The 23,421-nt window shown below is 52.8% G+C and overlaps 2 protein-coding genes across 4 annotated transcripts; one reads left to right on the forward strand and one right to left on the reverse strand.

Annotated features, from left to right (window-relative positions):
• Positions 1-4,675: 4,675 nt before the first annotated feature.
• Positions 4,676-23,019, forward strand: Ggnbp1 (gametogenetin binding protein 1). 2 transcript variants are annotated; one of them, NM_001251881.1, is made up of 7 exons: positions 4,676-4,811; positions 11,978-12,100; positions 17,317-17,441; positions 19,204-19,298; positions 19,402-19,612; positions 21,406-21,545; positions 22,754-23,018. In NM_001251881.1, the coding sequence occupies exons 1-7, from the start codon at positions 4,771-4,773 to the stop codon at positions 22,805-22,807; spliced, it is 789 nt and encodes a 262-aa protein (NP_001238810.1). In that variant the 5' UTR covers positions 4,676-4,770; the 3' UTR covers positions 22,808-23,018. The 2 variants fall into 2 exon arrangements, with proteins under 2 accessions (NP_001238810.1, NP_081820.2); NM_027544.2 differs by lacking the exons at positions 4,676-4,811; positions 11,978-12,100 and adding an exon at positions 15,900-16,587 and having other exon boundaries at positions 22,754-23,019.
• On the reverse strand, positions 6,453-15,268 carry Bak1 (BCL2-antagonist/killer 1). 2 transcript variants are annotated; one of them, NR_149749.1, is made up of 7 exons: positions 15,052-15,268; positions 12,434-12,534; positions 9,383-9,518; positions 9,080-9,223; positions 8,304-8,323; positions 7,808-7,988; positions 6,453-7,676 (listed from the first exon to the last, which is right to left on the reverse strand). NR_149749.1 is itself a non-coding variant. In NM_007523.3 (6 exons), exons 2-6 carry the CDS (start codon positions 12,495-12,497, stop codon positions 7,572-7,574), a joined length of 630 nt encoding a protein of 209 aa, NP_031549.2. In that variant the 5' UTR covers positions 12,498-12,534; positions 15,052-15,268; the 3' UTR covers positions 6,453-7,571. The 2 variants fall into 2 exon arrangements, 1 of the variants encoding a protein (NP_031549.2); NM_007523.3 differs by lacking the exon at positions 8,304-8,323.
• Positions 23,020-23,421: the final 402 nt, after the last annotated feature.

Consider the following 23,421-nt stretch of genomic DNA (forward strand, 5'->3'; position numbering starts at 1 on the left):
CTTCCTTCCTTCCTTCCTTCCTTCCTTCCTCCCTCCCTCCCTCCCTCCCTCCCTTCTTCCCTTCCTTTCATCCTTTCTGTTTATGAGACAGGGTCTCACTATGTGGTGTTGGCTTGGCTGGCCTAGGGCTCACTATGTATATGTAGACCAGCCTGGCCTTGAACTCAGAGATTTGCCTGCATTTGGCTTCTGAGTGTTGGGATTAAAGTCATGCACCACCATGTCCAGCTTTCTTTCTTTTTAAAGATGTATTTATATCTGTGGGTATCTGCAGGTGTGTGACCATGCCTGAGCAGGCCAGAAGTGTGTTAGATCCCCTGGAGCTGTAGTTACAGGTAGTTGGGAACCCAACTTAGGTGCTCTGCAGGGTCAAGTGCTGTCAGCCATCTCTCCTGCTCCTGGTGGGCACCGGGAATGCACAGGCCTTTGCCCTCTTCCCGGGCCTTACTGTGTCACTGAGCATCCTCCTCTTTGTCCTCCTCCTCCTCCTCTTCCTTTTCTTTGGGATGTACTTTGTCACCAAGGCTGGCCTTGAGCTCCTGATCTTCCTGCCTCACTCTCCAAAGCTGAGATCACAAATGAGGATTTATAGATGTACCCTGGCCAGCTCTGTACTGAGAGTTCTGGGACTGAGGTGAGACCCTGGTGCGACCTGACCTGCCACTCATGTAAAGTGGGCTATACTATGCAGCTCTCTCATGGGAAGGATCCAGAGTAGCCAGAGGTGGATGGAGGGCTCTTGCCAGGGACTGATGAGGGGGAGGAGAGCTGTGGAGGCTTGAATGAAGATGTCCTGCCGCCCCCCCCCCCCCCGCCATGGGCTTGGCCCTTAGCTAGTGGAATTGTTGGGAAGGATTAGCAGGGTGGCCTCCTCACTGACCTGGGCTTTTGAACTTTCAAAGCCCACAGCATTCTCAGTTAGCCCCCTCTCAGCCTCCTGTTTATGGATAAGGTGTGAGCACTCAGCTGCTGCCGCAATCCCACACCTGCTGCCAGGTGTGCTGCCAGATGTACTGCCATGGCGTTCCCTCGCCATGACTCTAACACTCTGGAACCATGTGTGTTATGGCTCTCAGAGGAAATGCAGGGATAAAGGGACAGACTTCAGGGTAAGTTCCCCAGGTCACTGTGTTACACGGTCGATGTTAATTAACATGGGAGCCAGCACTTCAGAAAATCTATAGGGAGGTGTGCTGGCTTACACCTGTCACCTCAGTGTTTGGAAAACTGAGGCAGAAGGACTGCCATGACTTTCCGGAATAGTTTGGATTACAGTGTGAAACCATGTCTTAACCAAAAATAAATTAGTAGGCTGGGTTTGGTGTCCCAGCTTTTGGGGTCCCTTGTGCCACCCCGCATATCTATTCCTGGGTGAGAGACTAGAGGCAGGACCAGGAGTGCCACACCAGCTTTGACTATGTAATCAGTTCACAGCCGGATTGAGTAGCATAAAGCCCTGTTGTGTTTGACAACGATGACAATGATGACAACGATGATGATGACGACGACGACGACGACGACCAGTCTAGCTTTGTCCTAATAGAAAGTCACCACTATTAACACTATTAGTTCCATTCCAATGGCAAAGGAAGAAACTGAGGCAGGAGAGGAAGGAAAAATGAGGACATGGGAAGGGAAAGCCACCTAAACAGTGACAGATAAAGAGAATCTCATAAACAGGCAAACAGGATTACTTTAACCCCTGCACTAAGAGGCAGAGGCAGGTGGATTTCTATGAGTTCAAGGTCAGCCTGGTCTACATAGAGACCCTGTATCAAAAACAAAGAGAAAAAGATTAAGAATCCTGTTAAAGCTAGGCAGTGGTGGCGCATGCCTTTAATCCCAGCACTCAGGAGGCAGAGGCAAGTGGATTTCTGTGTTCGAGGCCAGCCTGGTCTACAAAGTGAGTTCCAGGACAGCCAGGGCTATACAGAGAAACCCTAACTCGAAAAACCAAAAAAGAAAAAAAAAAAAAAAAAGAATCCTGTTGAGGGCTGACATGCTCAGTGGATAGAGGCACCAGCTGTAGAAACTGCACACCATACTCTGATACCGAGTAATGGAAAGAAAGGTGTCCTTTGACTTCCACATGTCTTGATTGCATGTATGTCTCCCCTGTAAGTGATACATATAACAACTTTTTATTTGATCCTTTGAAGAATACAACTTTAAAATTATCGAAGTTATGTAAGTAGCTGTTGATGTGACATTTTTGTTAGCTTGGTTTTCTGAGACAGGGTTTCTCTGTGTAGCCCTGGCTGTCCTGGAACTCACTCTTGTAGACCAGGCTGGCCTCGAACTCAGAAATCCGCCTGCCTCTGCCTCCCAAGTGTTGGGATCAAAGGCGTGCACCTCCATTGCCCGGCTGGTGTGACATGTTAAAAGGACAGTTTCTCAGGGCTGGACAGATGGTTCAGAGGTTAAAGGCATTTGCTAATCTTGGAAAGAACTTCAGTTAGGTTCCCAGTACCCATGTTGGGCAGTTTAGAGCCAGTTCCAGGAGATCTGATGCCCTCTTCTACACCAACACACACACACACACACACACACACACACACTCATATGTGCTTAATTAAAAAAAAATCAGACCATAGTCGGGTGTGATGGCACATGCCTTTAATCCCAGCACTCAGTCCCAGCCGGCAGGAACACACAGATCTCTATGAGTTCAAGGCCAGGCTAGTGTACATCATTATACAGTCCACACAGTGAGGCCCTGTCTCAAAAGTGAGCACCATCACCGTCACCAACAGTGAAACAGCTGCGGATATAGCCTACACAGTTGAATGATGGTCTTAATTTTTTTTTTCTTTTGGTTTTTATTTTGTTGGTTTTGGTCTTTTGAGTCAGGGTTTCTTTGTGTAGCCTTGCCTCTATTGGAACTATCACAATAAACCAGGACTCCAACTCAGAGATCTGCCTGCCTCTGCATCTTGAGTGCTGGGATGAAAGTTTTGGGTCACCACCGCCAGACAACAGTAAAACATTTTTCTAGTATTCATGAGACCCTGTGTGGAATTCCCCAACATTGAGAAAAAAATCTTGGCAGAGCCTGGTGGGCCATGCCTTTAATCTAAGATCCTGTCTCCAAAATAAACAAACAAATAAAAATGTAAACAAAAAAAATCTGTTTCCAAGGCTGGACCTGTCTAAAGTCTCAATTCCCAGTACTTAGAGGTAGAGGCAAGAAGATAAAGAATTCAAGATCATTTTTGACACAGCAAGTTCAAGGCCACATTGTACCCTGTTCTCTCTCTCTCCTGATATATATATATATAAATTATAAATTTAAAGTCATACTTTCATAAATTCTTAAGTTTAACTTGCATATGCTGATGTCCTATTTAGAATTCTCATACATTTTGTATACTAACATATACCATTTGTGTAATGAAAGAGGTATAACTTGTCCTTTGATTGGTGTTCAGTTAGCCTGTGGGCCGACATACGAATTTGCTTGAACATCACCCACATCATTTACAAACTTAGCTAATTAGGTTCTTGTAAATATTTAAACTCTGTTTACAAATTTAACATACTTGATTTTATTTTCCAAGCACACATCCCTCACGGGACACATTTACAAGTCAAATGAGAAAAAGTTTTAGGCACTGAAACATTTTCAAAGAACTCTATCATTCGCTGTTTAGTTTATGTATACGTGGTGTGAGCTGCACGTGTGGAGGTCAGAGGGCAATTATGGAGAATCCTGTGGTTCCCAGGGGTGGGTCTCAGGGCATTGTGCTCTCCAGCGGGCGTCTTTACCGGCCCTAATTTTATTTTTTAATTACGTATACATGCGTGCTTGGTGGTCTGGTATGTGCACACAAAGCAGATGTCCTTGGAATCCAGAGAGAGGGCATCGGATCCAGTCGAGTTGGAACTAGAGACTGCTATAAGCTGCCTGTTGTGGGCGCTGGGAACTGAACTCAGATCTCTGCCAGAGCAGTCACTGCTCATAACTGCTGGGTCATCTCTGCAGCTACGGCCTTTTTGAAACAGGGACTCACACCCACCAAGCACTTGCATTAGTATCTAGTTCTTTACCTTTTCAGTCCTTGGGCTGGAATCCTCTACATTTTAAGTATATACAGTAGTGGGTGGATGTAGAGGACTCTGAGTAATTTGGGGGAAGGGAGGGCATTTTCCAATTAAACTGTTGGGATAGATACCCAATGACCTAAAATGTGCCCCCCCCCCTTTTTTTTGAGACGGGGCTCTCAGCGTAGCTTAGGCTGACCTCAAACTCGCTATGAAATCCAGATGTATTTGGTGTAAAGAAGGTACAATTTCAGGAGACCCACAAATGTTGAAGCGTAGGAGTGTGTGCTCTAGATTTAACCGCGGCACCTGCAGGGTCCATCTGCGCCCAGCAGCCTCTCAGCCTCTCAGCTTCTTTCTTACGCTGCCTCTCCTAACTTCAATCGCCCTCTGGTTTGGGCAGCTCCAGAAAGTAACTGGGGGCCAGGTTTGGGGTAACCTCATCTTGTTAGGTGTGGAGGGGGCCAGAGAAGTCAAAGCTCCAAACCTGGGGCTCACCTTCTTTGCAGATGGAGATGACTGACTCCTAACCTTTGGTTTCCAAATTCGAGAATGGCTAGAACAACTTAGCTCCCTGGCTCCGCCCACAAAGGGGCACGCATGCGCGCATGCGTGTGAAGCCTCACCGGCCACCTTGAACTCGGGCAGCCCACTCACCTTCAGACTGTGGTCTCAACGGGGAAGACCAGAGAGTTGCCTCGACGTTGTTCACCTAAATCCGTGGCGGGCATGTGCTCACGAGCCCGGCGACCCTCTCGTCCTGCCTCCAGGTAAAACCTCGAGCTAGTAACCTTATGGAAAGTTCTAGCTCGATGCTTTTGTTAACCACGTGACTCTAAAAAGGCACTTGCCTTTCTAGGAGGTGGGAGTCTAACGCACCCACCCATCACATATCATTCCAGTATCAAAAAGTTCTCAGTATACACCATAGTACACGGCGCCTTAAGTGTTAGCTTTGAGCTCAGCATGGCGGTTCCAAACATTTTTCCAGCCCCCAGTACCTGTGGGCACACAGAAGGCAGGGAGAGGTCAGAGCCAACCCAGCCCAGTGGAAGTGCAGCTTCACCAGGCCCCTTGGACCGGCAGGTCTTGTGATGGGCTGGGGAGGGTGTCAGAAACACAAACCGGGGTGCCCAGGGCTAAAGAGAAAAAGGAATCTTTGTGAATTTCGGAACGTTTTAACGCCCCCAGCTTGTTATTTTTATCCACCCCCACCCCCACCCCCGGCTGCCTCTCTGTAGGGGCTCCCATGCAACATCAAAACTCCTAGGATCAAAAAAGCCCAGCGTGTGTGTGTGTGTGTGTGTGTGTGTGTGTGTGTGTGTGTGTGTCTGTAGGGACATAGGGAATCTGGATCTGGAACATTATGTCCCAGGCAGAGTGTGAAAAGGGGCCTTAAGGGCCGGCGTGGGCTGTGGCTCCTGTAGAGAGGTAGCCTTTGGGGTCCCTGGAGTGGTGCACTTTCCCATTCAGCTCCCCAGCCAAGGGATCCCTGACTTTCCTTGCGGTCAGAAGCTGCCTGGACTACAAAGAAATAAGAGAGCCATGAGATGTTTAGCGGGCCTGGCAACGAGTTTGCTTTCCAGGTCCCAAATGGTAGGAGAGAACTGATTTACTGATTTCCACTCAGTGCCATCTGACTACACACACACACACACACACACACACACACACACACACACAGTGGCACGTGTAGCCCTACCATACGTGCACAGAAAAAAAAAAAAAAGGAATTACATGGGACTGGAGAGATGGCTCAGCAGTTAAGAGCACTGACTGCTCTTCCTGAGGTCCCTAGTTCAAATTCCAGCAACCACATGGTGGCTCACAACCATTTATAATGAGATCTGATGCCCTCTTCTGGTGTGTCTGAAGACAGCTAGTGTACTTACATTAAATAAATAAATAAGGCAGGCGTAGTAGTGCACACCTTTAATCCCAGCACTCGGGAGGCAGAGATAGGCAGATTTCTGAGTTCGAGGCCAGCCTGGTCTACAAAGTGAGCTCCAGGACAGCCAGGGCTATACAGAGAAACCCTGTCTCAAAAAACCTAAATAAATAAATAAATAACTGATGTAAGGGGTGAAGAGCCGGGGTCATTACAAAGGATTGGTTGGGATTTGTCCTGGTTTTCCAACCATCTGCAGATTCATAACCCAGGATCTTTTTTTTCTATTTTTTTTTAACTTCTCACTTTGGCCCCGCTCACTCCAGCCCAAAGATTTAAGAGCAGTCAGTGCTCTTAACTGCTGAGCCGTCTCTCCAGCCCCAACTGCAGCTTCATACTTCAGGATCTTGCGATCTCGGCATGAGAACCTATGTAGCGCGGAGCTGGGATTACAGCAGTGTGTCCAGCTTCCTGCAGTCTAACATAGGACAGTCAGTGGAGTGTAAAGATGCCAGGCGAGGTGTTGGGGGCATTGCACAGTTTATTTCCAGACACAGAGCACCCTCTGCCTCCCCCTCTTCCCCGATACATTTGGCTTAATCAAAACTTCTCACCCCTATGTTGTGCAAGACAGAGAAAAACACCCACCCCACCCAACCCGAGGAGGACCTAGGCAGACAAGGAGTGAAGGTGGGGTTCAAGTAATCATAGGTTCCGGGGAGGAACTGCACCCAGGTCCACAGTTGCTTCTGCTGGAGTAGTTCTCTAGTGTGGACACCTCCAAAGAGTGCCCACCCCCTCCCCTGTCATAGTGGCTGAGTCTGAGGCTCTGTCCGTCCGTCTGTCAGGAAGGCCTCCGCCCCAGCAGGCAGGCTCACCTGAGAGCCCTGGGGAGAAAGTGGCGTCTTCCCCTACCCACTAGGTTGGGAGCACGGGTCAGGAAGGACACAGGATTGGAGAGCCTGATGGATGTGTTCAGACAGCTGTGGTCTGAACTCTCACCTCTGCCCTCACTCTGGGCTCAGAATCCCTGAGAGTCCAGCCGCCAAGGCAAAAATGGATGGATTGGGGTAGGAGATAGGAGGGGAGGGGGTGTGGGGGGTAGGGTTGGGGAAATGGACGATGAGGTGGGGGTGAAGTAGGTCATGCAGTCTCCTACAGTTGGTCTTGGGAGCCAATGTAGGGAGGGCAAGGATTGTGCTCAGGTCTCTTCTCAAGGGCTGACCTTCCAAAGTAGCAGGAGTGTTGGGAACACAGGTTCGAACCACCAGTCCCCAAGCCCTCCATGTTCTGACTTTGGGCACAGTGGAGAAAAAGGGTGGATTGTATCTAAAGGGTAGTATAAAAACAAACCTAGTTTTCTGGGAATTAGTGGCCCAGCCTCTCCATCCCCCACCCACCCCCCCCAGTGCGTCAGTCAGTGCCTCTGAGACAGGATGGGGTTCAGTAGCACCATGCAATGTTGGGGTATTGATGACCCCTGGGCGGTGGCTCTCCAAATCAGGGGTGCCTGTTTGCTAAAGCGTCTTTGCCCTGGGGAGGAAGGAGAGGACTGTTGGGGTGGGGGGTAGGGGGTGGGGTAGGGAGAGAGGTTTAGTCCAGCCAGGCACGTGGCTGGGGCCCCAGTGGGGCTCCCCGGGAGTCATGATCTGAAGAATCTGTGTACCACGAATTGGCCCAACAGAACCACACCAAAAATCACCATTACGGTCAGGATGGGGTCTCTACGAAAATTCAGGGCTGCCACCTGTCAGGAAAAAAAAACAGGGTGGGTTATAGTGGCCTGGCCGGGCAGCCCCTGCAGCAGGGGGGTGGGGGGTGGGGGTAGGGGGTGTGATGGGGGGTGGGGGGTGGGACATCCCAAGCCCAGGCACTCACCCAACCGCCTCTCTGTGCGATCCATCTGGCGATGTAATGATGCAGTATGATATCAGCCAAAAAGCAGGTCACCTGGCCCAGGAAGCCGGTCAAACCACGCTGGTAGACGTACAGGGCCAGACGGTAGCCAAAGCCCAGGAGAGCCACCACGCGGCCCCAGCTGATGCCACTCTTAAATAGGCTGTGGGCAAAGAGTTTTTTCATAAGTCACGGAGAGCCTGCCTTGGGAGACCCGGTCCTTTCCTTCTTCCTCTACCCGACCTCCACCCCTCCACCACCAGATGGGAAGCTACACGGCTAAGCTGCCAGGACAGGTCAGAAAGTCTGCCTTGGCCTGGCTGCCCGTCAGGAAGAGCCTGGCTTTCTAGGAAAGGAGACAGCCTAGTGAGGGAGGGGTGATGTGATGAGCTGGCTGCATGGCGAGGGGGGGGGGGAGAAGGAAGGGTGGGGGGAGCTGAGAGGGAAGAGCGACCAGATGAGGTGACAGGGAGATTACCTGTGCATGTTGCTGCTGGCCTGGCAGCCCGAGGGACAGCAGAGAGAAAAGGACAGAAGAGATTACGACAGATCCCCAAATCACAGGGGACGGAGTGGGGCCTGAGGACAGGGACAGGATGTGCCACCTCTGTACTTAAACTTGCCGCCTGCTTCTACATCAACTACCACCTTGAGATCTACCCTGACGCTGACTCCCTGGTGTAAGGAAAGGACATTGCTCGGTGGCACATGATTGATCCTAGCACTTGCAAGGCCGAAGCTGGATGATAAGAGTTCAAGGCCAGCCAGGGCTACATGAGACTTAATGGGGCTGGAGAGCTGGCTCAGCGGTTAGCAATACTGGCTGCTCTTTCAGAAGACCTGGTTTCAATTCTCAGCACCCACATGGTGGCTCATGACGGTCTGTAAACTCTAGCTCCAGCCTTCTGGCCCCATTGGGCACTAGGCACGCAGGTTGGTGCGCACATATACATGCACGCTAAACACCCAGACACAGAAGATAAAGATCAGACAACAGAACTCAAGCCAACTTGGATGTGGCGTCAAAGCAGGGACACTGACTTCCGGTCCTTTCCCTGTTCCCTAGGTTTCACAGTGGTAGCCTATGGCAGGCTGGGATGCGGTATCAGGTGGCCTCTTAGAAGCCATCCAGTTGCAATTGGGCTGGCGGAAGTTGGTATGTTCACCCTGACACCATTCCTCAGCTGGGGAGCCCATCCTATGGAGCGTCTGAGTCTGCGTCATGCGTCTGCGGGGTGGAGGATGGGCTGGTACCTGGAGGCGATCTTGGTGAAGAGTTCGTAGGCATTCCCGGCTGTGGGCTGAAGCTGTTCTAGTAAATTCTGGAACTCTGTGTCGTAGCGCCGGTTAATATCATCTCCGATGAGAGCAAGCTGCCGACCCACCTGACCCAAGATGCTGTAGGGATGAGCATCAGTCAGAGAGCTGGAATTCTGCACTGGGAACCGGGCTCAGGGCAGAGGGGCGCCTCCATGGGGTGGGGGCAGACTTTCCACCTAGCCCTGTCTGAAGGTCTGATAGGGCTCCCAGGACTTGTACCCCAAGGCTGGAGCTTACCTGTTGGGTTCCAGGGGCAAGTTGTCCATCTCGGGGTTGGCAGGGGCGGCCGCCCCCTGGGTCTCCTGTTCCTGCTGGTGGAGGTAAAAAACGTAGCTTCGAAAGACCTCCTCTGTGTCCTGGGCAACCTGCTGTTCTGCAGATCAGAACTGGGGGTCAGCAAAGGCAAGCTGTCCCAAGCACCCTCCTTGGACGCATCCCCACCCCCACTCTCACCCCCATGTGAGCATTCAGCCCGCATGAGAGTTAGTCCTGGCACATGAGGGAGCTCCAGCCTACAGATGGGGAAACTGAGGCACGGGGGTGGGGGTGGGGGGCTAAGCCATGTATACAGGGGTCATGCGGCCTGGACAACTGGGAGGAATTGTTTGTTGTCTTGGTTGTCAGCTTGGTAAGAGTCACCTCTGGGCAGGTCCTACTGTGTTTGCCAGAAAGACTGAAGAAGGGAGGGCCTTCCTCACAGTGAGCGCACCTTCCAGTTGCAGTGCCGCTGCCTGCCCTCCCCCACTGCCTGCCCTCCCCCGCTGCCTGCCCTCCCCCACTGCCTCCCCTCCCTCACTGCCTGCCCTCCCCCACCCACTTGCCCACACTTACTGCCCTCCCCCAATGCTTGCCCTCCCCTACTGCCTGTCCACAGTCACTGCCCTACTGCCTGTCCACAGTCACTGCCTGCCCTCCCCAAACATACCTGTCTACACTCACTTCCTGCCCTCCCCCACTGCCTGCCCTCCCCCATGCCCATCCACCCCACTGCCTGTGGGTAAGTACTGCATCTCGCTGTTGCTGCTTTCCTTGTTATCAGCACCCAGCTGCCCCAGCCTTCTGCTGTGCAGAGACCCAGGGCTGTCCAGGAACCCTTCAGGGCTTTGACACCAGACTGGGACTTCTGGGGTTTGTGCCTTGTGACCAAGCAGCTGCCAGGTTCTTGGCCACCCCAGCATGTAGATGGCCTTCGCTGGACAGCTCGGGCCCGGCCAGGATCCTAATCAAACAAGTCCCCTTGTCATCTCTGCCCGCTCTCGGTTCTGCTCTTCGGAAGAGCCTGTTGCAGAATGACAGCCCAGAACTGGGCTCTGTGGTGGGAGTTCTGGTTTCTTTAACCCCCGAGTTGGGCTCTATGGATGCTTGTGTTTTAATCCAGGCGTGGGATGGGCGGCTTCTTCAGACTGTCCACAGCAGCTGACCATGAAGTTTCCTGCTCTAGTGGGGCATGACTTGTGCCAGCTGAAGATAGATGAATTTTGGGGACTCTGGAGAGCCCCAAGAGGGCCTGTGGCAGCTGCTGCTGGTTCATTGCGTTTGCTACCCCTGGACTGCTGGATATCCTGACGACAAAGATTGGCCTTTCCCCAAGGAACCCAACCACCCTGACCAGCAGGAAGTAGTGTATTTTGTTGACTGAAAGAGGTCTATGCCCCCTTTCTTGTCTAACTTTCTTTCTCTCCTACCTAATGTTGGAGGGTTGAAAGGAATTAGGGTGGAAAGGGATGTAGCCTTCTATAGGTTACTTCAAACTGATTAGGGTCAGTGGGTTTCTTGGGGCAGGTCCAATCTTCCTTGTTTGAATATCCAGCAGTCCAACAGTAGCAAATGCAGTAACAAGGGGGGCAGCTGCCGCCGCCGCCACAGACTCTCTTGCAGAACTCTCGAATTTATAACCTCTCCAGAGTCCCCAGAACTAAACTATCTGCAGCTGGCAAAAATCACATCTCCCCAGAGCACAAGACAATCCTAGTTAGCAGCTAGGGACGGAGTGAAGCAGCCCCTTATCCTACACCTGGGATTCAAATGAAAACATATTCACATAACATAACTTTAAAAAAATGAATTTCAAGATTTATGTTCATATATATGAGTACTCTGTTTGCGCATATGCCTTCACGATAGAAGAGGGCATTGGATCCCATTACAGAGAGTTGTGAGCCACCATGTGGTTGCTAGGAACTGAACTCAGGACCTCTGAGAGCAGCCAGTGCCCTTAAACACTGAGCCATCTCTCCGACCCACGTAACTGGGTTTTTGTTTTTTGTCTTTTTGGGTTTTTTGTTTGTTTGTTTGTTTTTGGTTTTTTGAGACAGGGTTTCTCTATGTAGCCCTGGCTGTCCTGGAACTCACTCTGTAGACCAGGCTGGACTTGAACTCAGAAATCCGCCTGCCTCTGCCTCCCAGTGCTGGGATTAAAGACGTGCGCCACCACTGCCCAGCTATAACTGGATTTTGTAAGAAACCAGAATTCTCACTGCAGGGCTCCTGAGCTGTCTGGGTGGGATGTGGACCCGAGGCCTTGGAGTATAGGAAATGGGAGGAACCAAGTTGAAATTGGGGAGTCTTTGCCTCAAAAGTCAAAGGAGAATAGCTTGTTTTTCACTGTTTTGAGACAAGGTTCTTCTACGTAGCCCTGGCCAGCCTGGAACTTGATGGGCTAGCCTTGACCAGGCTGGCCTCAAATTCATAGAGATCCTCCTCCCACACCTCCCTGGCGTTGGGAATAAAGGTGTGCGCCCACAAGCACTGTAGGGATTGGTGGTTTTGTTCTGAGGCAGGGTCTTAGTCTGCCTCACTCAAGCCCAGGCTGACCTGGAATTCGTTCTGTAGGACTGACCGACCTGGGATTGCAGACATGAGCTACCACACCCGGCTCACACAGACCTGGGATGTGAACCCCAAGTCCAGGGACCAGCCTGATCTCCACGCCCAACCACTTCAGAGAAGAGAAAGGTCAGCCATTTCACTTCCTCTCCAGAGTTCATGATAATGCCATTCCCTGTCCACAGACCTGACTGTAAGAAGCCAGGTCACTTCCTCCTTTCTTCCACTGCGGCAGCCAGGCGGGGTTCTTCTAACCCTCCCTCCCTCCCTCCCTCCCTCCCTCTGCCTGCCCCTGTGACACATACACACACACACACACACACACACACACACACGCGCATGCATGCGCACACACACCATGCGCATGCATGCGCACACACACCATGCGCATGTGCGCACACCAGTCCAGTGTACTTCTAAGTCTTGTACTTAATGAGGTTCTGAGGGGCAGGAGGCTCTTACCAGAAGGGGACGGGGACTCATCGCAGCCCACCTTCGGGGGACCTGGTCCTTGTCCAGATGCCATTTTTCAGGTCTTGGTGGAGACCACCGTCACTTGTCACCTGCAGAGACAGGTGAGAGAAAGCAGAGGTGAGGCGCGGGTAGTGATGTGTGACCTTAATCCCAGTACTTAAGAGGCAGAGGCAGGCAAGCCAACCTGGTCTTCCAGAGAGGATAGCCAAGGCTATACAGTGAGACCCTGTCTCAAGGAGGAAAAATGGAGACTAACCCCAGAGTGTTGCCCTGGTTACCACAGAGCAGGGCACCCCACTTCCTCAACTGACAGGAAGACCTTGCAATCCTCTGGGACTAAAGTTCTGCCACCTTGAGGGCCTGGTGGTATCTCCTGGGAGCAATTTGAATTCAGCACCTGGTTGCACCCCTTCAGGGGAAACACAAGGACCATTGAGGCAGCTAGGCAGAGACCAGGCGAGGTCAAGGTCTTGAGAAGGCTGCGACATAGACACAGCTCTTTCCAGTCACTCCCGGACAGCATGAAGCTGCTTTCAGAGACTGGTATGTGTGTGTGTGTGTGTGTGTGCGTGTGCGTGTGCGTGTGCGTGTGCGTGTGCGTGTGTGTGTGTTGTCCTTCTTCCTGGGGTTTCTGAGGCTGCCGGTCCCTTCCTCAGCCTGGCACCTCCCAGGTGGGACATGAATGTTTTCCAACAGGGCCTCTGGGCAGCAAACTCTACCATGGACTCTGGCCACTTAGGAGAACTTTGCTGTGTGTTGTGTGTTGAAAATTCCCGTTCGTGCTGGGTGTGATGGGACATGGTTTGATTCTAGTGTTTGGGAGAATCCTGGCAGTTTGGTCTACATATGGAGTCCCAGGCCAGCCAAGGCTAGGTAGTGAGATATAGTCTCAAAAAAAGAAAAAAAGGAAAGAAGGAACAAAAGAAAATACTCATAACACAGGTATGGCCAGTGCCTGTGCCTGCTTTACAGATTGGAAAAATAGGAGCAGAAAGAAATGGTTACCTGGGCCACGTGGCCAGAGAAAGACATTTGTCTGGCAGAATGATTGTTTTGTTTTTAACATATATATTAAACACACACACACTACATATGTACTACTCTACCTGCTCTCCAACAGTAAGCCTCCAGGGTGGTATTATTATTGATATTCCTATTATTATTATTAAGAGAGAGAGAGATCTGGGTGGAGTCAGCGTCCCCTGGCTCTGCTGGCCAGAGGACCTCATATGGTTGGTTTTGTGTGTGTGTGTGAACGTGTGTGAAGGTTAGGGGTAGTTGGTCAGTTCTCGGGAATGGGTTCTCTCCTTCCACCATGTGGGTTCCAGAGATAGAACCTGGGTTGTTACACTTGGCTGCAAGCCCCTTCATTTGCTGAGCTATCTCACTGGCCCAGAATTTTTTATTTTTGAGACAAAGTCTCAGGGCTTATTTCACAGTTTGTCCCCAGGGCACCTCTCCTTCCAACCACTGCTTGGAAGTGAGCTGGGGTCTCTCACAGTCTCCCCAGTGTACCTCACTGCTACAGCACACAGTGTGCCAAATCACACCATACTCTTTGGTGCTGTCTTCTTTGGTTATTGGTTTATTTATCTACCTACCTACCTGTCTATTTGTTCATTTCAGACAGGTTCCCTCTAGGCAGCCTGAGGAAAGTCTTGTATCCCTGATCCTCCTGACTCAGCCATTGGCTGGCTGGTGTTATAGCCACACCCAAGCCCGTTTTCCTCTTTGACCTGTCTCAGAGTTCGGTTAGTTCCTGAGGCAAGACCTTTCACTTTCAGTTTGCACCCTTTCAAGAGTTCCCACCCCTATGTGGGCCACCTCCATCACTGCAGGAAGCACTCTTTGAAAAGGGGTGGGGGAGGGCCGGCTCCCCTTCACCTCCCTCTTCATTGATGGAGACAGGGTGAGCAGACAGACCCTCCTCTTGCCATCCCTGAGAGCCAGGCCTCATCAAGACAACCCTCTGCTGGGCATAGTCTACCCAACGGCTCCTTCCGGGATAGGGTGCTCTTCCTGGTACCTTGTAATCCCAGGCCAGCAGGGCCAGGGGACGCTGACTTCATCCACATCTCTCTCTCTCAAAATAATAATAGTAATAATAACACCACCCTGGAGGCTTACTGTTAGAGAGCAGGAAGAGTCTCAGAAAAGCCCTCCACAGCCAGTGCTGCCCTGGCCCACCTGGCCCCCATCCAAGTCGCCTTGACTTCCCATTATGTCCACTGGCTGGGCCCAGGATGCATGTTCCTCACAACCGACCACTAGGCTGTACCTAGAATCATTCTGGGGGAGGACTGTCCGTGTCCTGGTACAGCAGGGAGTATCAACCGTATAATTTCTGTCTCTGTTCATGACCTTGACCCTCCCCTCCTTCCACATAAAAGTCCAGGGCCACCAGAACCGGGCAGGAAGGGGCGCTTCTGATGTATAGCCAGAGGCCCTGTGTGAACCATGCCTGCAGCTTCCCTTTCAGAACCTCCCAGGGAAGCCACATCAAGGCCTCCCTCCTCACCGGGTTGCCGATGGAGGTTTCTGCCCCACCCTGGGCCAGAATTGCCCAGGATTAGGACGGTGGGATTTGGCACTGGCTGCCCGTGTACCTGAATGACTCTGCTCCAGATGTGGGATGGCTCAGCCGTGCAAAGACGAAGACCCCGAAGGGCTTGCTGGCTGCTTCCAGGGGCCAAGGTTTCAGGCCTGACTGGCAGGAACTGGTATCAGTGGATTCATGGTGCTGGATGCCGCCTCGGGTTGCCTCTTGGCCCAGGAAACCTCGCGACTTTGTGACCATAGAGGAGGTCCCAGCTCCCGGCAATGACCAGCTCCCTCTAGAGGAAGTTCTCGGTGGCCGCCGGATGCAGGCGCTCAGGGAGGCTGCTGCTTAGGGGAAGGTCCTCGGCCGGGCTTGGAAGCAGCTACAGCCTCCCCTGCCTGCCCTGTCCCAGCCAAGGGGAAAAGCGTTCTGTTTTCTGCCTTTCCTGTCTCTGATTCCCGGGCCTCCTCTTCCATCTTCTCCCTCTAGTGAAAAGCAAACCACAGACAACAACAAAAACCAGGATGAGCTGACCTGCAGTCCCAGCGTTCAAGAGGCTGAAGCAGGAGGATCATGAAATAGAGGCCAGCCTGTGCTACTAACACCCTAAAAGAGAGGAGGAGGAGGGGGAAGGGGAGGAAGAAGAGGAGGAGGAGGGGCAGCTCAGAATTTGTGCTGTCCTAGATCCCTGCAGCCTGGCAGCTGCAGGGACTGATCTCAAACCCAGAGTAAACAGGAGTTTATGGATAGACAGGAGCATATGATGTCCTGTTCTCAGCGTGTGCACCCTCCTCCCCCCCCCCCCCGGCCGCCCTATCTGCCTTCAGCCAGGCTTCCACAGCCTGTGGGTGCTGTTGTGTTATGTCTCACCATCCCTCAATCTCCAGCCTTCCTCTGAGACCTGCTGAGCTGGACCCTGGCTAGCTCCCTCTACCCCTCTACCCGCTTTCCTTCCAGTAGACCCCCCCCCACCAGCCTCCAGTTATAGCCTCCCCCCACCCCCACCTCCTCTTTGCCTTCTAGAACTTCTGGAAGTTTCCAACTGGAGGTTTCTGCTAGCAGTTGGTCCTGGGCTGGCTGCCATGGCTTCTCCCTGAGTCGGGGTCCCACTCAGGATGGCAGCCCCGGCGCGGACCCCTCGGTCACGGATCTTAGGCTGCTCCTCCATGCTGCGCTTTCTCCGAAACCTGGTGGGGAGTAAGGGCGGTTCTAAGAGCACTAACAAGCCCCTGACCAGGAGCCAGCCCAGCTCCTCATGGGAGCAAGATGTTGTCTCCCCAATGATGGGCCACCAGGGAGGTCGTGGGAGGAAGGAGCCCCGGGCCAAGGTCCACTCTGCAGCTTCCTCTAATGGGAAGAGGGAGCCCCCGCCCAGGGTTCTCTCTGCAGCTCCCTCCAACCCGAGGCATGATGCCTTTGAGCTGGGCACTGGGGACTCAGGGTCCCAGACCCTCACCTCCAAGGATGTCCCGAAGCTAAGGGCCCAGGGTGTTGAGGTAACATCAGTTCCTCTCAGAGGAACCTGGGAGGTTCTGGAGCAGCTACCTGAGAAGAAAGGAGAGGAGGAGGAGCCAGTAGGGGAGGTCTCCGGGGCCTCAGACAGGTGAGGGGCTGGTGCTGCTGGTGCTAGGGCTGGTGGGGTAGCCTGATCTAGCTAGAACAGAAGGAGGATGCAGGCATGAGGGCCATGACTAGAAGCCCACAGCTGTAATGGGCTGGGGTAAGGGGTCCTGAATAGTGAAAGCCATGAGGGACAGTTAAGGGTCCCAAGGGAGGGAGGGTCAGCAAACAGGGCTGTGTGAGGAGTGGCTGGGAACTGAGGTGTGGCTTCAGAGTGGAGTACCGCCTGCCTAGCACGGTCCAGGCCTGGGTTTAGTCCCCAGCACAACAAAACACATTGGTGGCACACATCTTTCATCCCAGCACTCAGGAGGCAGAGGCAGGCAGATCTCTGCATTTGAGGCCAGCCTGGTCTACAGCTAGGGCCACACCGAGGGGTATCTTGTCTTGAAAAAACAAAGAACAACCAAAGAAAATATCCTAGAGGCTAGGAAGGGTGCACTAGAGTCTGGACAGAAGTACGCTGAAGTAGGCTCTGCTCCAGCCTGTACCCCTACTTTCCTGCCTGGCTTTCTCTCCCACTGGTCTTAGCAGCAGTTCCCTGTCTGGAAGGTGCCTAGCTCCCCACATCCTATGTCCCCCAGAGGTGGTAGGGAAACCCCTCTGTTAGCTATCCCAGGGAACAGAGCAGGTCCGTGGAGAGACTCAAGGTAGAGTCAGGCCACATTTGTGGGTGTCCCCTGACCCCACCTGACTGTGGCTTTGGGTTTAGGGAGCATTTTGGCCAGGCCCTGGAGACAGAACAAGGATGCTTACAGTGGGTTCCGGGACCACTGGCGCTCACCCCTGGGGCCTTCATCAAGGAGGAAGAGGATGAACACTGCCCAATTGAGTTTGGTAAGGATGCAGGTGGGAGGGGCAGAGGGGAGGGGAGCAGAAATGGATGCCTCTCCTCTAAGACTTCTGGGGGTGGGGGTGGGGCAGGAGCCCAGCAGGGCATGAGGCAGAATCTGAGGTTGGAACCCCACTTGCTCCACGCCGTGTCATGTGACAGAGGAGCATTGCTGGGTATCTCTGCCTACTCTCCTCACCCATAAAATGGACATGGGCAACAAGGGCCTCTGAGGCATCTAAAGATCAGTGAGGTATCAAGGGCTAGATGAAGGCTGAGCACACAGTAGGGCCTGGTACACAGTAGGCACCGTGCTGCGACTCATTCTAATCCCAGCACTTAAAGGGGCCCAAGAGAACTGAGTTCAAGCCTAGCCCAGCTTCTTCAAGGTGCTGTGCTGCAGGATATTTGATCACACCATGAACCCCAAGATTGTTTTATTTACTGAGCTTTAAAAAAACCTGGTTCTGGTTGTGGTGTGACTCAGTTGTAGCACACATCTTTAATCCCTCTGGCTGGGATACAGACAACACCTTAGTACATACCTTTACTCCCTCTGAGTGCAATACAGACATATCCTCAGCACAGGCCTTTACTCCCAAACAGTGAAGGTAAAGTGAGTTTGTAGAAGGAAGCAGCCATGTTTGAAAGTGATGTCTCATTGAGTGGCAGACAAAGTGATGAATCAGAGAAAGATTTGACAGAATGGGATCTGCCCAACTCAGAGAAGAGAGAAGAAAGGGAAGCTACTTGAGGGGCAGTGGAGAGAGAGAAGGAGGCATTTTTAACTGGGAGAGTTGTGCAGAGACAGGTTGAAGAGAGAACAAGCCAGACTGAAGTGAAGACAGACAGACAGACAGACAGACAGACCAGAGAATGAGAAGGAACCGGAAGATTAGAACAGATGGCCATATTTTGAGCCCAGGAAGAAAGAAGTCAGAGGCTGAGAGAGAAGCCAGATTGGATCAGTCATCTTGGAGAGGAGTTTGAGCCAGAACAGCTGAGTTGACTGGCCAGCCAGAGCTCAGAAAGGACTAGAAAGGGTGAGCAAGTCTCAGAGGCTGAAAACATCCTAGGCCTAGATTAGACTGTACAGAGGACTAAGCCTATGTTAGCCAATGGAGGCAGTAAGCCTTGGAGAGGACAGTTACATCAGAAGAACAGAAGTTACTTTTAGGGGCTGGTGAGATGGCTCAGTGGGTAAGAGCACCCGAGTGCTCTTCCGAAGGTCTGAAGTTCAAATCCCAGCAACCACATGGTGGCTCACAACCACCCATAATGAGATCTGATGCCCTCTTCTGGTGTGTCTGAAGACAGCTACAGTGTACTTACATATAATAAATAAATAAATACATAAATAAATAAATAAATAAATAAATCTTAAAAAAAAAAGAAGTTACTTTTAAAAGAAAGAAAGTAATGGCCATAACAAAGCTAAGCATAGCAGCCCACATCTGGGATCCCAGGGGGCAGAGGAGGAAGGTCAGGAGTTCAAGGCCAGCCTTCAGTGAGGTATCTCAAGAACACAGAACAGCAACAACAAAATCACAGAAAGTAATGAGACCAGGGGACACACCATCGGTCTTTAGGTAAAGAACACTACTGCCAAGCTTGAGACCTGAGCTGGCTTCCCTGGACTTGAGTGGTGGAGAGTGAGAACTCCTGTTCACATACCCGTGCTGAGCTATGTGCCTCTCCCCTCCCCCTCCCTCCGAGACCGGCCGCCCATCAACTTTCTGTCAACCTCAGATGTCACTACCTTCACAGGAGACCTCAAGCCGTCCTCTTGCAAGGTGGGGTCCACCCCGTGGAACTATCTCCTTGGCTTGTACAAGCAGCTCCAGAAGTCAGCCATGGCCAAGGTCAGTGGGGTCAGGTCCCCTCCTGTCTTCCTTTCTTTCTGGTTTTGGGAGGAGGGGACACAGACCAAGAGTCCTGACCACCCCACCCCCCACCCCCGCACAGGCTCAGAGACCAGCTGCGCCTCAGTTGGCTCTCAAGGATGGCTTGCCCCACGAGGAGAAAGGGGAGAGAGAAGAAGCGGTGGATGAGAGCTGTCCCAAGTGGTGTGCCCCTCGCGCCTCTAGCGACGAGAGCTGTCCCAAGTGGTGTGCCCCGCGTGCCTCCACCTACCAGTCGCCGCTGCAAAAGAAGTTTAGGTCTACAGATACAGTGGGTAAGTGGTGTATCGACCCACTGGAAGCCCGGCTTTGACCCGTGGCTTAGGGAAGAAATGCAAGCATTGACCACCAGGTGGCAGCAGAACACACACGATGACTGGCTTTAGACCGGCTGGACTGTTGATCTCAACTGTCTGGGACCCCTCACCCCGGCCCCACCCAGCTCCAAGCAGAGAACCAAGGCTTCTGGCTGCTTGAAGAGAAGGTGTCCTTCAAGGCTGTCTTTTGCTTAGCACCAGACAATAGCAGGCTCCTTAGGCCTGGAGAGGTGGAGAGGTCTCTGCTGTTGCTCCCCCCCCCACCCCTCCCCTGAGACAGGGTTTCTCTGTGTAGCCCTGGCTGTCCTGGAACTCACTTTGTAGACCAGGCTGGCTTTGAATTCAGAAATCCGCCTGCTCTGCCTCCTGAGTGCTGGGATTAAAGGCGTGCACCACCACGCAGGGCTCTGCTGTTGCTCTTAACGGAGCAACAGCAGAGACCTCTCTTAACCTTCAGTTCTCAGCACCCATGCTGGGTTTCTCCCCACTGCCTGTAACTCCAGCTTCAGATGATCCGGCAACCTCTTCTGGCTTCCTTAGGCAGACGTGCACAGATACACTCATTAGAAAAAAAGAAAAACAGTAAAAACAATAGTAGCAAAATTATCCCCCAAAATACTGTTTATGTTTATACGGCCGTGGCTGGGGGCTATTCTTTTAAAAACGTGAATGGACACTTCTGAAGTGGCTGCCATTAATAACTCCACCGACAGCATGGGAACTGAAGCACAGAGAGGTTGGGTAACTTGCCCAGATAACATAGCCACTAATGACAGAGCTGGGACTCCATCTCAGACGGTCTGTGGCATACCTTCCCTGACATGTCCTGCCTAGGAAAAATGAAGTGTGAGAGGCTGCAGCTGGCTGGCATCAGGCACCTGAAGGCTTTGCACACCTGACCCAGATCGCAGAGTCTAGGAGTGGTTGGCGTATGCCAGGGACTTCCTGGGCTCTGCCTGCCCCACACTCTGGAAACGCTGGGATTGAAAACTCCATCTCGCTGGGCAGTGGTGGCGCACACCTTTAATCCCAGCACTGGGGAGGCAGAGGCAGGCGGATTTCTGAGTTCGAGGCCAGCCTGGTCTACAGAGTGAGTTCCAGGACAGCCAGGGCTACACAGAGAAACCCTGTCTCAAAAACAAACAAACAAACAAACAAACACTCCATCTCTCCTGAACGCTCAGTCATGTTTACTGTGGGGCCTCATTTACCCACACACCAGCTAGCTGACCGGCAATGCAGATTCCCGGGTGCCAGAGCCCTCCTATTCAGCATGGAGACACAGCTTAGTGGAGATGGCACCAGGGTCCCACGCTGTCCTCTTCTTTAGACTCTGATCCCAAGCTTAGGGAACTGCCTGAGCTTCTGTAGTCAGGGTTCTGCGACCCTCCTCCTGCCCAGATAACTTGTTTGAGAACCTCACGGAGTTTAGGGTTTGAGGGATCTATTTTTTATTGTTTTAAGCATACTCACTAAGTTGTCTGGCTAGTCCTGAACTAGTCATGATCCTCCTGCCTCAACCTCTCAAACCTCAACCTCTCGAACCGAAAGTCGTGCCCCCCCCCATTATGTCCCAGTTTTTCCAACCACCAGCCTCCCCTGGTGCTGCCTGCAGAGGAGTTGGTTGTCATCAGCACTACAGGAAACCTGGTGGCTCTGATGGTCTGTGGGTGCCAGAGGCGATAGGCCAGGAAGAGGAGCAGAGACCCCCCCTGTCCCCACGGCCCACAGCCCATCTCTTTGCCTTGAAGGTTTTGTGGAGTCGGAGCTGAAGAAGATTCTGTCAGTGCAACGAGAGGCTCGCCTCTGGAAGGTGGGCAACCCCGAGGGCCGGGAGCTGCTGACCCAGCCAGACATCACACTGGAGGAGGCTGGCATGGTGGACGGCCAGGTATGTCCCACACAGACACACACGAAACAGTATTGCCCCTGTTTTGTTTTGTTTTTGTTTGTAGCTCAGGCTAGCCTCAATATGTAGCCCAGGCTGGCCTTGGGCTTCTGTCCCTCCTGTCTCTACCCTCCTCAGCGCTGGAATTACAGCTAGGGAGGTTTGTCAGGCTGGGCGAGCCCTTGAAGAATGTGGCTCTTCTTCTGTTTTGCCTTATTTGCACCAAAGCTTGCAGACATACAGACGCACACAGGCTCTGGGGGTGACCCCACATATCGTCCACGCCAGTTCCGAGGCCACTTCTGTCCATTCCGTCACTTCTCTCTGCCCTGATGGTCCGTGGTTCGCAGAAGGGAAGAGGCCTGGGTTCACAACCAGAGTTTAGCCAGGCCTTCCTGCTGCGTCATCTTCACTTGGGTCTTGGCAGGGCAGCAGGACTCCAGTGGAGTACACCGGTGTGACTCCACCAGGAATTCACACCTGCTGGGCTGAGGCTGCACTAAACCTGCCCACATGCCCGCCCATGCCCCAGGATACCCCCACATCCCTAGCCACTAAACCCGTGTGGGAATTTAATTTTCCTGTCATACTGAGGGGCTCCAGCCCCAGGGCCCGTCCTCCTCCAGGACCTCGTGAGCCTGCCCATCCTTGACATCCTGGGCTCACGGTCAGTCGTGGTCTAGCACTGACAGCACTAAGAGACTGGGAGTTTCTGGATAACGCGTTTGCCCCACCCCACCCCACCCCAGCGCACCCCACCCCTGGCCTCTCCGGTAGCAAGTGTTTCAGAGTCCCACGTCTCCCCACCACTTCCTCCTCCTCAGCCCTTAGGACCACGGGCTAAGGGGGACAGAACAGGCTCCTCAGCTTTTGGGGAATGCCAGGGCCCTGGGGGAATGAATGCTCATTAAGGCAGTCGAAGGGCCATTCGGCTAGAAGAAAGTCTGCAGAAGAGCAGAGGCAAAAGGGAAGAGAGGAACAGCCAGGGCCTCCAGCTTCCAAGGAACCCAGAAGTCTAAGGAGAAGCGTTCCTACGTCATGGGGGGGGTAGTCGGCTCAGTGTCAGCAAACCTGGGTCAGCTCTGGGGTGGTGGGGAAGGTCTGGAAAAGGTGATGGCATGGGGTACAGAAGGAGTGAAGGGGGAGAGTAGATGGGAAGGTTCCAGAAGGCAGAGCAGGGACTATCTTCTTTGACCCATGTCTGCTCGCAGCACCTGCTCCTGGAGGAGATGGACGAGATGGGAAACTGGCCCCCTCCAGATTGAGGCCCGTGCCGGCAGGAGCCCACCGTGCCCACACTCCTGGGACCCCAGTCTGGCGTGTGCCTCTTCTTGGGACACATGCAAGGAGTCCCTGGGGCCCTGGGTTTTGGGATGAGTAGCATCCTGTGTGTGTGCGGTTGGCCTGCCTGGCACTGTCCCTACCCGTCAGACTCCTGCAGATGACGTTATTAATAAAAGCTTAGTTTGGCATTCACCTCCTGGGCTGTCTGTCCCCGTACCATTCCCTCCCTCACTCCTGGAATGAGCCGGATCATTAGGGTCTCCAGCCTCCAATTTGTGCTCACGGATCAGCTAGTGTGGGGGCCTCCAATGGGCTCCAGGGCAGGGAAGGAAGGAAAGGAAGGAAGGAAGGAAGGAAGGAAGGAAGGGGATTTAGGCTAACTTGGAGGTGCTGTCTGCCAGCAAGGAGGAGAGCTCCCAACTGCCCTCTCTCCCAGAGTTCCCAGGCTACACTGTGTCCTGGCTTGGAGGATCCGGGAATTCTCCGGGGCAGGAAGCTCCTGCCCAGGCAGCTCAGGGACAAAGCCAGGAAAGGGGCCCTGAGCTGTGGGCACCAGTGAGGGCTGCTGGGGGTGGGATGGGGACAGGCGAGGAAG

Source organism: Mus musculus, chromosome 17, assembly GCF_000001635.26.
Source record: "Mus musculus strain C57BL/6J chromosome 17, GRCm38.p6 C57BL/6J".
NCBI classification, from domain to species: domain Eukaryota; kingdom Metazoa; phylum Chordata; class Mammalia; order Rodentia; family Muridae; genus Mus; species Mus musculus.

Bases quoted from the DNA above. Each gene is read 5' to 3' on its own strand.
- Bak1 (NM_007523.3), bottom strand. From the start codon at position 12,497: ATGGCATCTGGACAAGGACCAGGTCCCCCGAAGGTGGGCTGCGATGAG. The intron at 9,519-12,433 runs GTAAGAGCCTCC...TCTGATCTGCAG, and splicing joins TGAGTCCCCGTCCCCTTCTG to AACAGCAGGTTGCCCAGGAC. The intron at 9,224-9,382 runs GTAAGCTCCAGC...TCATCCCTACAG, and splicing joins TTGCCCCTGGAACCCAACAG to CATCTTGGGTCAGGTGGGTC.
- Ggnbp1 (NM_027544.2), top strand. From the start codon at position 16,100: ATGGCAGCCCCGGCGCGGACCCCTCGGTCACGGATCTTAGGCTGCTCC. The intron at 16,588-17,316 runs GTGAGGGGCTGG...CTTTGGGTTTAG, and splicing joins GTCTCCGGGGCCTCAGACAG to GGAGCATTTTGGCCAGGCCC. The intron at 19,299-19,401 runs GTCAGTGGGGTC...ACCCCCGCACAG, and splicing joins AGAAGTCAGCCATGGCCAAG to GCTCAGAGACCAGCTGCGCC.